The 16,817-nt window shown below is 33.1% G+C and overlaps 1 protein-coding gene across 4 annotated transcripts in view; it reads right to left on the bottom strand.

The window, feature by feature from the left end:
* The window catches only part of RGS22 (regulator of G protein signaling 22), a 171,562-nt gene that overhangs the window by 152,179 nt on the left and 2,566 nt on the right, over positions 1-16,817 (bottom strand). For all 4 annotated transcript variants that reach the window (XM_074268265.1, XM_074268270.1, XM_074268255.1 and 1 more), the window contains exons 2-3: positions 16,305-16,333; positions 13,713-13,775 (exon numbers count right to left, since the gene is read on the bottom strand). In XM_074268265.1, coding sequence (XP_074124366.1) covers positions 13,713-13,775; positions 16,305-16,333 — 92 coding nt within the window. The remainder of the gene's footprint in view (positions 1-13,712; positions 13,776-16,304; positions 16,334-16,817) is intronic.

Below are 16,817 nucleotides of genomic sequence, written 5' to 3'. Positions count from 1 at the left end.
CTACTTGAAATCCATATGAGAAAAAAAAGAGCCTAAACAACATTTTTCAAGAAATCATCAAGGAAAATCATGAAGTAAATCAAGAACCAGAGAGTAAAATACTCATTAAAAGAATCTACTAATTATCTCCTAAAAGAGATCCCAAAATGAAAATTCCAAGGAATATTGTAGTGAAATCCCAGAATTATCAGATCAAGGAGAAAATATTCCAAGAAGACATAAAGAAACAATTCAAATATCAAGGACTCACAATAAGAATTACCCAAGACCCAACAGCTTCCACATTAAAGAACTGGAAGGCCTAGAACATGATATTCCAGGAGGTAAAGAAGTATGGAATACAACAAGAATCAATTACCCAGCAAAATTAAACATTATCTTTCAAGGAAAAAGATGGAAACTCAATGAAATAGGGAATTTTCAATAATTTCTAAAGAAAAGGCAAGAGCCAAACAGAAAATATGATCTCCTAATATAAAATTGAAATAAAGCATAAAAAGGTAAATGGAAGAAAAAAACAATCTGTTTTTTAAAGGTTAAAATGTGTACATCCCTATATGGGAAGAAGATACGTATAACTCTTGAGAACTATATCTTTGTCAGGGCAGTTAGAAAGGGTACATTTAAGAGTGTGTTGTTATAAACTGACTTTAATGTAATAATATAAAAAAGAAATTAGAAGTGGAAAAGGGATTATACTAAGAGAAAAGGAAAGAGGAGATAAAATGAGGTAAATTATGCCACATGACAAGGCACAAAAGACTTGTGTGGTTGAGGGAAAGCAGCATGGGATAAGCAGTGTTTGAAACTCATTATTATCAGATTTGGCTCAAAAAGAGAATAATAACACATGCATTTAGTTTGGTATAGAAATTTGTCTTTCTCTTCAAGGTAGTAGGAGGAGAAAGGGAAAAGGAAATGAGGAGGCTAATAGAAGGGAAGTCAGAAATCAAAGAAAAGAATTAGAAAGGGGCCAAGGATTGGAAAAAAAAAGTAAGATGGATTGAGGGAGGTGCTGGTTGTGAGCACTACATTAGTGAGGAGAAAAAGGGTAAAAGGAGAAAAATAAAGTATAATTTGGGGAAAGTAGGATGCAAGACATACAGAATTAATAATTTTAACTGTGAATGTCAATAGGATGAACTCTTCCATAAAAAGGAAGCACATTGCAGATTGGATTAAAAACCAGAATCCTGCAATATGTTGTTTATAAGAAACACATCTGAAGTAGAGAGACACATGCAGAGTAAAGGTAAAAAGCTGGAGTAGAGTCTATTATGCTTCAGCTGAAATAAAAAAAAAAGCAAGGATAGCAATCCTGATCTCAGATCAAGCAAAAGAAAAAAAGATCTAATTAAAAGAGATAAAGAAAAAACTACATCTTGCTAAAGGGTACCATAGATAATAAAGTAATATTAATACTAAACATATATGCAACTAAGTGATATAGTATCCAGAGTCTTAAAGGAGAAGTTAAGTGAGTTGCAAGAAGAAATAGAGAGCAAATCTATACTCAACTTCCTTCTTTTGTCAATAATTTCATCCAAGAGAATGACAATGAGACAAAATACGAAAACTTAGGGGAAGCAGCCAAAGCAGCTCTTGGAGGAAATTTTATGTCACTAGATGCTTACATGAATAAAACAGAGAAAGAGAAGAGCAATGAATTAGGAATGCAACTAAAAAACAAGAAAAAGAACAAATTAACCCTCCCCAATGAAATATCAAATATAAAATCTGAAAATCAAATAATTAATAAAATTGTAAGTAATAAAACTATTGAACAAAACTAAGAATAAACAAAATCGATAAACCTTTGGTTAATTTGATTTAAGAAAAGAAAGAAGAAATCTAAGTTACTAATGTAAAAAATGAAAATGGTAAACTTATCACCAATAAAGAGGAAATTAAAGCAATAATTAGGAGCTATTTTGACAAACTGTATGCCAATAAATCTGATAATCTAAGTGAAATGGATTTTCACTAAAAATCTAATTTTTTAGAAGAATATAGATTGCCCAGATTAATAGATGAAGAAATAAATTACTTAAATAATCCCATTTTAGAAAAATTAATTGAACAAGCCATTAATGAATTCCCTAAAAAAAAAAAATCTCCTGAGCCAGATGGATTTTCATGTGAATTCTACCAAATATTTAAAGAACAATTAATTCCAATACTACAAAAAATATTCAGAAAAGGGGAGAAGGCAGCTAGGTAGCACAATGGGGCAGCTAGGATAGAGCACCACCTCTGAAGTCAGGAGGACCTGAGTTCAAATCTAATCTCAGACACTTACCATTTCCTAGCTGTGTGACCCTGGGCAAGTTACTTAATACCACTTGCCTCAGTAAAAAAAAAAAAAAAAGAAAAAGAAAAGAAAAGAAAAATAGGGGAAAGAGTCCTATCAAATTCCTTTTATGACATAGTTATAGTGATAACTACTAAACCAGGAAGAGCCAAAACTGTTAGAATTCTTACAAGGTGCTAAGTCACTGGAATGGATATAATTATCTAATTTAGCCTGATACTTAACAATTCTCTAGTTCAGAGTTCACACCTTTAAAGGAGTTCAAACCTTTAAAGGAGTTTACACCTTTAAAGGAGTTCGCTCATTGGTCCTTTAAGGAGTTCCCACAAGCCCAGGGATTACCCACAAACCCACTCTCTGGGAGTATAGAAGGAGCCAGATTCAGTGGGGACAGTCATTCTAGATTGAGTCTAAGAGAGGACTTCCCAGGAGAACTTCAGGGAAGCTCAAGGAGATTCAGAGAGCCAGGATTCAGTGGATTCTCAATTCCAGCAGATTCACAAGTCTAAAGGAAAAGCCTGTTCATGGACTTCCAGGAGATTCACATCTAGGATTGACTCCTGAGAAACCCACAATCCCACATTCTGGGAGGCAGAGTCTGATTCCCACACTCTAGGAGATTCAGAGTCAAGAGTCATTCGAGATTCCATTGTGGTGCTGGCTGGAGACACTCGGACAAGAGCTCTGGGGAACCAAAGACAGAGAAAGGTCTCTAAGAAAGCTAGCTGAGCCCCAAGTGAAAGAGGCAAGACTTGAAGGAGAAAATAAAGGATCTGGAGATAAGATTTGGAAAGAGACAGTAAAAGATTTTAATTCCTGACTGCATTTTGGGATTATTTGAACTGAAAGTGAAGCCAAGCACCCCAAAAAATCCTGCCCCCAAGAGAAGGACTACAATTTAGAGAAACAAAACATCACACGAAACAGAAAAATTATAAACCAATTTCCCTAATGATATTGATGCAAAAATCCTAAATAAAATATTAGCAAAGAAATCATAGCAAGTTATCTCCAGAATAATACACTATGACTATGTAAGATTTATAATAGGAATGCAGAGTTGGTTCAATTTCAGGAAAACTATCAGCATAATTGACTATATCAATAACCAAAATAACAGGAATCATGATTATCTCATGTGATATAGAAAAAGCATCTGACAAATACAATATCCATTCCTATTAAAAATACTGGAGAGCACAAGAATAAATGGAGTTTGCCTTAAAATGACAAGTAGCACTATTTAAAACCATCAGCAAGTATTATATGTAACAGGGATAAAGTAGAAGCATTTCTAATGAGATCGGATGAAAACAAGATTGCCCATTATCACCACTACTATTCAATTTTACATTAGAAAGGTTAGCTTTAGCAAAAAGAGATGAAAAATAAATTGAAGGAATTAAGATAGATAACAAGGAAACAAAAGTATCACTTTTTTCAGATGATATGATAGTATACTTAGAGAATGTAGAGAATCAATGGAAAAACTACTAGAAACAATAACTTTAGCAAACTTGCAGAATATAAAATAAATCCACATAAATTTTGGCATTTCTATGTTACCAACAAAATCCAGCAGCAAGAGATAGAAAGAAAAATCCCACTGAAAATAACTGTAAATAATAATAAAATATCTGGGAGCATATCTTCCAAGAGAAAGCGAGGAATTAAACGAATACAATTACAAAACACTTTTCACACAAATAAAGTTATATCTAAACAACTAGAAGAATATCAAATGCTCATGGATAGGGCAAGCTAATGTAATAAAAGTGACAATTCTACTTAAATTAGTATACTTAATCAGTGCCATGACTTAAACTGCCAAGAAATCACTTTTGTAGAGTTAGAAAAAATAACAAAATTTATCTGGAAGAAGAAAAGACCGAGAATTTAAGGGAAATTAATGAAAAAAAAAAATGCAAAGGAAAGTGGCCTAGTTGTACTGACCTAAAACCACATTATAAAATGGTGGTCATCAAAACCATTTGATACTGGCTAAGAAACAGAATAGTAAATCAGTAGAATAGATTAGGTTCACAAGACAGAATAACCAATGACTATGTTACCAGTGTTTCATAAACCCAAAGATTCCAGCTTCTGGGATGAGAACTCACTATCTGACAAACGTTGCTGGGAAAATTACAATGATAGAAACTAGGAATTGACCAACATCTAACGCCCTATATATCAAGATAAGGTCAAAATGGGTTCATGTTTTAGACATAAAGGGTGATACTAGAAGCAAACTAGAAGAAGAAGGTGAAATTGTGGACTAATCCAACCATTCCGGAGAGCAATTAGTACTATGCCCAAAGGTCTATCAAACTGTGCATACCCTTTGATTCAGCAGTGTCTCTACTGGGTCTGTATCCCAAAGAGATCATTAAAAAGGGGAAAGGCTCCATATGTGTAAAGAGGTTTGTAGCAGTCCTTTTTATATGGTAAGGAACTGGAAACTGAGTGGAAGCTCATCAGTTGAGATTTGGTATATGAATGTAATGGAATATTATTGTTCTATAAGAAATGATGAACAAGCTGATTTCAGAAAAACTTGGAAAGACTTGCATGAACTGATGCTAAATGAAGCAAGTAGAACCAAGAGAACATTGCACATAGTAATAACAAGATTATGTGATGATCAAATGTTTTCAACAAGGAGGTGATTCAAGGCAATTCCAATAGACTTGGAATGGAAAATGGCATCCACATCCAGTGAGAGAACTATGGAGACTGAATGTGGATCAAAAAATAGTATTTTCACTTTCTGTTGTAGTTTTTGTTTGCTTGTTTTTTTTTCATCTTTTGATCTGATTTTTCTTGTGCAGGAGGACAAAAATGGAAATATGTTTATAAGAAGTGTACATGTTTTAACCTATATTGGATTGTTTGCCGTCTATGGGAGAAGGTGGAAGGAAAGGAGGGAGAAAAAAGTTGGAACACAAAGTTTTGCAAAGATGAATGTAGAAAAACTATCTTTGCATGTACTTGGAAAAATAAAAAAGTCATTTTTAAAGAGTTTTAAAAGCTAAACAAAAAAGGTTTTATTCTGAAGATAGGAAGCCTCTAGAATTGGTTCAGTAAGGAAGGAATATGTTTAGATTTATGTTTAAGGGAAATTTTTTTGGCAGCAGCATGAAGGATGGATTAGAATAAAGAAGAGATTATAGACAAGGAGTTTACTTAGGTGGTCAGTGGAACAACCTTGACTAGAGTTGATAAGGACCTAAACTAAGTAAGATAGTAGCTCTGTATGTGAAAAAGAGGGATCAGCAGTGAAAGACCTTGTGAAGTTGGAGAGCATAATGATCAGACATCAAGAATGAGAGAAAACAGGAATTCAAAGATAAAGCCAAAATTATAAATCTGAAACTCTGGAAAGATGATGGTATTTGACAGAAACTGGTAGTTTAAAAGTTAGAGATTATATTCTTAACAATTCAACAAGCATTTCATAATATTAAACATCTACTATGAACCAGGTATCGCGCTAGACATTGGGATTCAAAAACAAAAATTAAGCAATCCCTATTGTAGAGTTTACAATTTTGCTAACAAGTATAATGAGAAATAAATACAAAGCCTATACAAAATAAATACAATTGCATCAGAAGAAGAAAAATAAACACAAATAACTGTGGGATGTAGGAAAGGCCTATTAAGGGAGCTTGGGATTCTAAGAGGTGGGACTAAGGTACAGGAGAATTCAAGGCATGGGAAAACAGACTACGCAAAGACATGGGTGATGGGGTCTGCTTTCCAGGAGACACTCGGTATAGTTATGTGACAAGAACACAGTGAACAAAGGGGAGTAATATGACAGCCTGAAATGACAAACTGGAGAACAATTAAGAACAATTTTCAATGTCAAACACAAGTTTGCATTTTATCCTAAATTTTAATTCTAAAAGTAACCAGGAAACAATAAAGCTTCTTGAGGAAGGGAAAAGCATGGTCAAATGCAGAGGTAAATTTGGCTTCTGTGTGAAAGAGGGACTAGAGAAGAGAAGATGCAAGGTAATGAGGGTGGTACCATGATCATTTGAAAGCAAAGAAAGGGCTGGATGCAAAAGATGCTCTGGAAGTAGAATCCATAAAACCTGGCAACTGTTTGGAGAAAGGGAATGATATGAATAGGAGGCAAACTGCTTTGTACTCACATACCCACTCTAGGAAAAAGCTGACATTCATGCCATATTATATAATGATCAAGAAATATAATAAGAAACCATTATTAAGTGACTTGTTCCACCCCACAAATATATAAGAGGTCAGCTATGAGCCTGAGCAGGCAATAGAAAAGAGAATACTAATAAAATCAGCTCCAGCACAGGGCAACCTCCCAGTGTGAACAGACACAGCCTGCAAAGCTCTGTGTCCAGAAGCAACAAGACAAAGGACTCCAAGAAAGCCCCAGGATTATCAGAATACTCCATGGTCATCAAAAAGTCCCAAAGGGTATGAAAGTTAGACAACCCAAGAAGAGGTAATAGATAATAGCCAGCATGGTACACTTGGACCAGAATCCAAAGCCCTGGGAATCTTAAGTCCTAATACAATGACATAAAATGCCAGAGAAGGCTCTGAAATCTAGTATTCCAAAGCTCCAAGATCCAGGGGGACTTGAAGCCTGTGAGGTATAGGTCAGATTGGGAATTCAGGAGTTTCAGGAGAATACCAAGCTGGATTGGCCACCCCAATCAAAAATACAGCAAGGGATGGGATCCTGGCTATGGAACAAAATTTGTCTACTAAAGCCAAGGAGATGAGTAATTAAAACACTACATTAAAAAATTATGCATCCAGAGATCTCTATAGAGAAGGCAGAAATAATTTTGTAACAACTACAAAGAGACTTAAAAGAAAAAGTGAATTTCTCCACAAGAACTATATGAATGACTAGAAGAGATTTAAAAGGAACTAAAAGCTCTGTAGTTAAGAAATGGAAGGTACATAGATAAGAATAAAAATTGGCAGAACTTACCCAAGTAATGGACACCCTGAAAACCAGAATAAGCCAAGCAGAAATAAATTATTTCATGAGGCAGCAAAAAAATATTAGGACAAAATCATAAATTGCAAAAAAAAAAAAAAAAGAAAGAAAGAAAATATAAGACATTAGACATCAAAAACAATGTCCTAGAAAACAGGCTAAGGAGAAATAATTTAATAAGCATTGGAATTCTTGAAAAATATGACATAAATAAAACAACAACCTAGGATTCTTGCTGAGGTAAAACCAAGATGACAGAATACAGGCTGGGACACGTCAGCTGAACTCTCTCAATACTTTAAAATAACTCCTGAAATCAAATTCTGGAGCAACAGAGCCAACAAAAGGTCAGATCTTCCTCTGATAACTTAGGAGATCCATAGGAGAGGTCTATAACACTGGGGTGGGCACAGACCCAGAGCAAGGCAGGAGCAGTAGTGATAGGTCTAAGGGGTGGCTACACAGTAGCAGCAACAGCAGCTTTTGAGCTGTTAAGGAGGTTGGACATTTGGTCAGAGATTACAGAAGACACTGGCACTGATTAGCAATTCGAATGCCCACAAGCAGTTCTGGGTCACACTTCCAGGGTAGAGAGGAACACTGTTACAAGGGAGCAGAGTCATAGATCACAGTTCCATGGTTAAGAGAAGGAAAAAAGGAAGCCTGGTCACAATTCCAGGGCCAAGAGGAAAACTAATACTTGCATCTGCAAGAAAGCATGGCCCCTCCTTGAGTAAAGACCAGAACACAGAACAATAAGAGTGGTGACCACATGTTATGATGATAATATCACTTTGGAAGCATCAAAAACTTGCAAACTCCCAGAATTAGCTCTGGAAATAGCATAAAAAAGCCTGAAGTTTGGGACAATGCCTCCTCATGTCCAGGAGAGCACAGCCCAACTTTAACATAAAGTCAAAAACAGGCTGGGAAAAATGAGTAAAAACAAAATAAGAACTTGACCACAAAAAGCTACTACGATGGCAGCAAAGACCAAGACATAAACTTAAAAGGCAATAATGTAAAAACATCCACAAAAAAGCAAAGCCTCAAAGAAAAATGCTAATAGGACACCAAGCTAGCAATAATTCCTGGAAAAATTAAAAGAATGGTAGAGAAAAAACTAGGAAAAAAAATAAAAGTGATATAAGAAACTTTTGAGAAGAGAATCAACAGCTTGGTAAAAAAAAAAAAGGCACATGCATGCACATACACACACACACACACACACACACACACACACACATCTTAAAAAACAGAATTGACCCAATGATTTAAAAAAAAAAAAAAAGAGGCACAAAAATGCCTATTCAAATGATGAAAAGTACAAAAGCTTACTGAAGAAAATAATTCCTTCAAAATCAGAAATAGGCAAGTGGAAGTCAAGACTTCATGTGACCAAGAAACAATAAAAAAAAAAGTCAAAAGATTGAAAAAAATATTTTAAGTCTGGAAACTATACTTTTAGAAATCATAAATAAAAACTGCCTGAATCTAATAGAACCAGAGAACAAAGAGAAGATGAAATCAACCTAATACCTTTTGAAAGGAATCCCAAAAGAAAAAAATCCAAGGAATATCATAGCCAAAATCCAGAGCCCCCATATGTCAAAGAAAAATGCTATAAGCACATAGAAAAAAGTGTAAATATTAAGGAATCACTCAGTCAAAATTACATAAGACCTAATAGCTTCTATTATAAATGGAAATTTTAAAATACAATATTCTACCAGGCAAAGATAAAAAGCTTACACCAAAATATAAGGATAGGGAAGTTGATGGAAAATGAAGAGTCAAAGATGACTCATAGTTTGCAAACCTAAATGACTAGAAGTGTGGGGTCCTTGAAAGAGAGGAAAAGTCTGAAACAAGGAAAAGCTTGAGTATATGGAGAAAAGTGATGACATCTATTTTGGATATGTTGATGCCTTTGAGACATCGGGATAAAAATATATAGAAAATTGTTATGCAAAATTGGAATTCAAAAGAATCCTGAAGGACAGATATATAGACTTGGTTGTCATCTGGCCATAAATGAAAGTTTAATATATAAGAGCTGAAGAGATTACCAGAGGAAAAATGTAAGAGAAAGAAAGGCTTTCAATTCAAAGCTTGTTTTATATTAATACTGTGGAATGTATATGATGATCCTACAAAGGAGACTAAGAAGGAGTAGTCACTGAGGTAGGAAAACCAGGAGACATTGACTTTGGGGATTCATTATTGCCAAATGCTGCTGGGATCAAGAATTATAGATTTAGAATTAGAAGATAAGTTTAAAGGTCATCTAGTGTAATCCCTTTATTTTATAGATAAGGAAAAATTGAGGCCCTGAAAAAAAGTAACTTGCCTTAGAATATTACTCTGCTGTAAGAAATGATAACCTCAATGATTTAGAAAAGCATGGAGAGATGTCACCGAAATAATGAAGAGCGAAACGAGCAGAACCAAGAGAACATTGTATAAGAACATTGTATACAGTAACAGCAATATTGTTTTAAGAACTGTTTTCAGCAATCAAGTCATTTTGACCATTAGAAATACTCAAATTAATCTCAAAGATTCTATGAAGATAAATATCATTTGAATCCAGAAAGGAATGCTGCTGTGGTATAGGAAAAGATGATCAGGTTGATTAAGAAAAACAAGGTAAGATTTGGACCTAGGAAGACACTACTTACTTATAGCAAAAACAGATGATAGGAGGAAATAAATATAGTATGGTTTTATATGTGTGTTGTATGTATATGTTTATGTATATATTTAAAGATATCTATATATGTATGTATACATATCCATACTTAATTGTAGCCTTCTACAAGGGAGGAAGGAGAAAGAAAAAAAAAAGTACACAACAAAGAACAAAAGAAAATCAACAAGGAAGCAAAGAAAAGCTAGTAAGCATTGAAAAAAATGTGTAGTGTTTATAATACAGATTTTCTTGAAATAAAAATGTATTGTTATATATTGCATCCTCTCATATGATCTGTTGAGGCAATTGGGGTTAAGTAACTTGCCCAGGGTCACACAGCTAGGAAGTATTAAGTGTTTGAGGCCAAATTTGAACTGAGGTCCTCCTGACTTCAGGGCTGATGCTCTATACACTGCATGCTATACACTTAACTACCCCACTTTTTTCTTTTTTCATTTTGTATTTAATATAGGTGTTGAATGCATTTAAGTGTATTTTGTATTGAAGTGTAAACTTTTTTAATTACCAAAAAAAAGAAGAAAGAAAAAAAGAAAGAAGGAAAGAAAGAAGGAAGAAAAGGAAGGGAGGAAGGGAAAGAAAGAGGGAGGAAAGAAAGAAGGAAAGAAGAAAAGAAAGAAGGAATGAGAAAAATTCTTGAACCCCAGGTTTTCTAAATCCAATCCTATTTCACCACACCATGGATTTTCCCTCCTCTCATACATAAGGGTTGAGAAAAAGCTATTGAATTTATCTGTAAGAGAGGATGTGAGTAGAAATTGAGAACGTAATGATAATTATTGACTTTTTCTAGAATTTTGAAGGGCATGATATATATGTAGAATGAAAACTTAAGGGTTGATATTTGCACTGAAGAAAATGCATCTTTTGCCTTCATATTGAAGGCATTTTGGAGCTCTAACTTCAGTCTACTGCTTTTCCTGGTCAACTTCCCTTTGAGTGACCAAACAATTAACAGTTAATGGCAGAAGCTAGGCATGGACCCACATGTAACACCACATACTAAGATAAGATCAAAATGGGTACAAGATTTAGGCATAAAGAACAAAATCATAAATAAATTAGCGGAACATAGGATAGTTTACCTCTCAAACTTGTGGAGGAGGAAGGAATTTGTGTCCAAAGGAGAACTAGAGACCATTATTGATCACAAAATAGAAAATTTTGATTACACCAAATTAAAAAGTTTCTGCACAAACAAAATTAATGCAAATAAGATTAGAAGGGAAGTAACAAACTGGGAAAACATTTATACAGGTAAAGGTTCTGATAAAGGCCTCATCTCCAAAATATACAGAGAATTGACTTTAATTTATAAGAAATCAAGCCATTCTCCAATTGATAAATGGTCAAAGGATATGAACAGACAATTTTCAGATGATGAAATTAAAACTATTTCCACTCATATGAAAGAGTGTTCCAAATCACTATTGATCAGAGAAATGCAAACTAAGACAACTCTGAGATATCATTACACACCTGTCAGATTGGCTAAGATGACAGGAACAAATAACGATGAATGTTGGAAGGGCTGTGGGAAAACTGGGACACTGATGCATTGTTGGTGGAGTTGTGAAAGAATCCAACCATTCTGGAGAATAATTTGGAACTATGCCCCAAAAGTTATCAAACTGTGCATACCCTTTGACCCAGCATTGCTGCTATTGGGCTTATATCCCAAGGAAATACTAAAGAAGGGAAAGGGACCTGTATGTGCCAAAATGTTTGTGGCAGCTCTTTTCGTAGTGGCTAGAAACTGGAAGATGAATGGATGTCCATCAATTAGAGAATGGTTGGGTAAATTATGGTATATGAATGTTATGGAATATTATTGTTCTATAAGAAATGACCAACAGGAGGAAAACAGAGAGGCTTGGAGAGACTTAAATCAACTGATGCTGAGTGAAAAGAGCAGAACTAGGAGATCATTATACACTTCAACAATGATACTGTATGAGGATGTATTCTGATGGAAGTGGATATCTTCAACATAGAGAAGAGTTAATCCAACTCCAATTGATCAATGATGGACAGAATCAGCTACATCCAGAAAAGGAACACTGGGAAATGAGTGTAAACTATGAGCATTTTTTTGGTTTGTTTGTTTTTTTGTTTTTCTTCCCAGATTATTTTTATCTTTCAAATACAATTCTTCCTTTGCAACAACAACAACAACAAAAATTCGGTTCTGCACATATATTATCGTACCTAGGATATACTATAAGATATTTAATATGTATGGGAATGCCTGCCATCTAGGGGAGGGGGTGGAGGGAAGGAGGGGAAAAATTCGGAACAGAAAGGAGTACAAGGGATAATGTTGTAAAAAAAAAAAAAAATTACCTATGCATATGTACTGTCAAAAAAATGTTATAATTATAAAAATTAATTAAAAAAAGAAAAAAAAACAGTTAATAAGTTCCCCCTATGTGCCAGATACCCAAAACATACAGACAAAATGCCCTTCACTCACTTATCTTTCCAAGTTGACTTATTTATCCTCGGAAGAGGGGGAATATTTGTAGGAAGCAAAGAAAGAACCAGTAGGTAAAAAAAGATGGAAAATTAGGGGAAAAAGAAGGTATGATAGCAAAGGGTAAATAAGAAGGAATGGAAGCAAGAGCACAAATACAGAGATTGATTTGGGCACAAAGAAGGGAAACTTCTTCTGAAACTAGAGCAAAGGAAGAGAGAATAGAGCATGATGTTGAAAGAATGTGAAGTATAAGTTGGAGAGAAAAGGGTTCCCACACAACAATGAAATAAAAATTCTATCAAAGATTTTAAAGGCATTGACATGAAAGGCATTTAAATCCAAGAACTTATTCAATATTGTGGCACAAAGAACAACATATCTTCTTCATTCATTAAAATATTTAAGAATATAATATTATGATCTTTTCTACATGTTTTTTATGCTACCCTCCTTGTACTTTTAGAAATAGTTCACCAATTCAAAAAAGTTTTATCTACCTTATCCACATTAATCACTTGCTATTTCTCATATATTCTTGGATACATATTTTCCTATTACTGTTCTGCTTATTACTAACACTAAATTAAAAAACACTAGTTTATAAATGAACACAAATGTACCCTTTAAAAAGCTCTTATCATAAGTTTAAGGAGAAAATCTAAGAGATAGAAGAATGAAAACTTAAAAACAAAAAATATATAGCATTATAGCACTTGGCATTCTAATTTAAACTCTTATTTTCATTGAGTATACATTTATATTTTCACATGGAACAAAAATCACAAGAGTTTTTACATTTTATATTTTCTGTATAAAGCTTAACATAATGGATATCAAGTTCAAAACAAACACTGAATAGATACTTTTTTTAAGATTGATTAAGGAAAAAATGGGAGGAAGGAAATTCTAATAAGTTCACTAAAAACCACATGAAAGTAACATTCAAATTAATGATTAACTCTGTGAAGACATAAAAATTTTATCTAAAACACCCAGAAAAGTCAGTGAATTCCTTTCTTTTGATTACAATTTCAAACATTATCCCTAATATATATTTATTTTACAATTATCAAATGTTGTCATAAGAAGCAGTTTTCTACCAAGGATAAAAAGAGGGAAGTTAATTCACTTGACTGGGCAGGAATTCTGGTTTTATTTTACATCAGAACTTAGTCATCATTGCTTTGCTTTGATGGGTAAAGATAACCATAATACTTACTGGAAGACTTAAAAATTCATTGAAGTAGTCTACAAGCAAACCATCAGTTGCTAAAGAATTTTCCTGTAACAAAAAAACAAAGATTTATATACTATTAAGTAGGGAAAACTGTAACTTTATCATTATTTGTTTTGGTTGTTTTTTTTTTGTTTTTTTTTTTTTCTGAGGCTGGGGTTAAGTGACTTGCCCAGGGTCACACAGCTAGGAAATGTTAAGTGTCTGAGACCAGATTTGAACTAGGGTCCTCCTGAATTCAGGGCTGGTGCTCTATCCACTGGGCCACCTAGCTGCCCCTTGACTTTATCATTATTTATGTTGCCTAGAATATAAATCTACAAATCCTTTTCAGTAATTAAGTAATTAAGTTAATGTCTGAAAGGAAGAAAACAAGGAAACCAAGAGTTTCTCTTAAAGAACTTAAAATTTAATTAGGAAGAATGCAAGTTAAAAAACTCAACTTTCTTTTTATAACTTTTCTTCTGTTGTCAAATAATATCACCTCTATTATGAAGGTGCTGAAGTATTCTATATTGATTTCTTGGAGGATTATCAGATTGTTTAGAAAGAAATCTTATTACAGAAGAAAAAAAGGGAAAAGGGAAAGTTTTAAAGAAGGTGGATATATATATAACAAGTGACTCAATGAAAGGGAGAGGAGGAGAGAAATTGCTTTTTTTTCTCTCCAGAGAAGATGCATTTAGGAAATCCAATTCCTATTTTGCTTTAATGTTTCAGTACATACAGAAACTAGATACAAAGAAAATGTTGTGCATTTGCCACGGACATTTTATTTACCAATATAGCCAATTCTCTTTTTTAAACTGAAAAAAAAATTTAAAAACAGTTGGCAAGAATATAGTATCTTTTATAAATAATAAAATATCTTATTTCATTAGTAACTGTTTCTAATATATCAAAAAAAATGAATTATTGGTATGCTACATATGTAATTTGTATTTATTTTGTAAATGAGAATTGTATTTCAATCTCATAAATACCAATTCTATTATTTCTACATTGTAGATTACTTTTTCTTGTGTTGGTCAATTTTTTTAAAAATAGAAAGAACATAATCTGTATTCATACTTTAAGAAAATGCAAGATTAGTATGCATCAATAGCTAAAGAATCAAACAATCTTGTGTCGACCATTTTTTTAAAATATAGAAAGAATACAATCTGTGTTTATACTTTAAATAAATGCAGAATTAGTATGCATCTATAGCTAAAGAATCATGCTTTATAACAGAAAGACTCTACAAAAATCTTGACTGATTACCAAAAAATAAAAACTTTCAGTGGGCTTGCCTAAATTAATACTATTCAAATGAGCAAAGGACTAGAAAATTGCATTAATCTTTTAAGGAAAATGAATTTGATAAAATTGTGTTTTAATGTATTGCAGGAAGAAGAGGATTAATAACATAAAGCATGCTTCCTAAACTAGAAGAACAAACAATCCAGTTAGGGTAACAAAACATACATAAATGATAATACAAAAAAAACAAACAAACAACATAGTACAATAATAAATGACAATAAAAGACTTTATAAACCCAAGTAGTAACCATAACCTAGAATGATATGGCTTGAGGAGAGAGAATGAGTTCAGTTTTATATCTGTTGAATTTAAGGTATCAGGACAACTAAAAAAATCAAATTAAAAATGTTGTGTAGGCAATTGGAGAGGCAGGTCTGGAGTTTGAGAGAGGCTGGAGATATAGTCATTCTCAAAAAGCTAATAATAATGGAAGATACATATATAAGGGTCGATGAGATCCCAAAAAAGAGAACATAGAGAAGCATAAAAAGTTACAGACTAAATTTTAGTCAAGATATCAGTTAGATGTTAGATGGAAAAAGAAAAGCCAGTGACTGAGACAGAAAAGAAATATATTAGAGAGAAAACAGGAGAGCAAAAATATTTTTGTATCATAGAACCCAAAGAAGATTAGGGCTTCAAGAAAGGATTAGCTAAGAGTGTGTCAATATTACAGAGATGTCAAAGAAAAAAGGACTGAGAAATTTTGTATTTAAATATAAACTTAAGAGTCTATAAGCATTTCCACCCACAAATATTTATTTTGGTCAACCCTTAAACCAAGCTACTGAAACAAGAAAGCATCAATTCCTATTATTAGGTGAAATGGAAAAAAAGTGAAAAGTTAGTTAATAAAATAAGTGTTTAAAGGTTAGAAACAAACAAGAGTCCTCTGTTTTTTTAATTAGAAGTTCAAATTGAGAAGAAAAATAAAACAAAATAAAATATAAATGAACAAATCTTTCCTAAATTAGTGCTTTATCTAATTAATATTTTCCAACATTCAAATAATATAGAATGCTTAATACTCCTTTCTGAAAACTTACATTAACCATTCCACTTTACTTTTGCAAACATCAATCAAAACAACAGCAAAAAAAAAAAAAAAAAAAAAAAAGGAAATCATAAGTACTATACCCAGTTGTAGCCATTATTAACTGAAGACATACTTAGCACTTAGGAAAACATAGTACCTTTTTTATTATATCTCATACTATTTCATACCAAAAACAGAACAAAAAGAACATTTCAATTCCTTTAATATATACTTACAAATCCGTCTGCTGTTATAACTGGTGGCTCTGAAATGAAATGAAAAAATGAAATTTATCACTCAATTTGATTCATCTTTATAACTATCAAATGTTGCCATAAGAAGCAGTGTTCTACCAAGGATAAAAAGAGGGAAGTTAATTAATTCACTTGACTGGGCAGGAATTCTGGTTTTGTCACAATGTATAAGTAATTATAATCTATATACAAAGGGAAATTCATTAGCACAGATTTCATTAGTATAGGAAAGTTTCAGGTAACCACAGGCTGGCGTTTTATTGTAATTTAAAGTCCCCAGGGCCTGTGTAGAGTTCTGAGAATTGAAGTGAACTGACTTCGTCAGAATCACATAAGGAATGTATCATTTTAGGAATCTGAATCCATGTTCTTCCTGACTTTATGGCTGCTTCTCCACTCCACCAAGTTTTCCTCTCTCATTAACCCATATTCATAATGCTCTTTAAAGCTAGCAAACAGGCTTTTATAAGTATCATCTATTTATTATCTTTACAG

This window comes from Sminthopsis crassicaudata, chromosome 1 (genome assembly GCF_048593235.1).
Source record: "Sminthopsis crassicaudata isolate SCR6 chromosome 1, ASM4859323v1, whole genome shotgun sequence".
NCBI lineage: Eukaryota > Metazoa > Chordata > Mammalia > Dasyuromorphia > Dasyuridae > Sminthopsis > Sminthopsis crassicaudata.
Note: the sequence above shows the minus strand (reverse complement) of the source record. Positions and strands in the feature narration are given on the sequence as shown.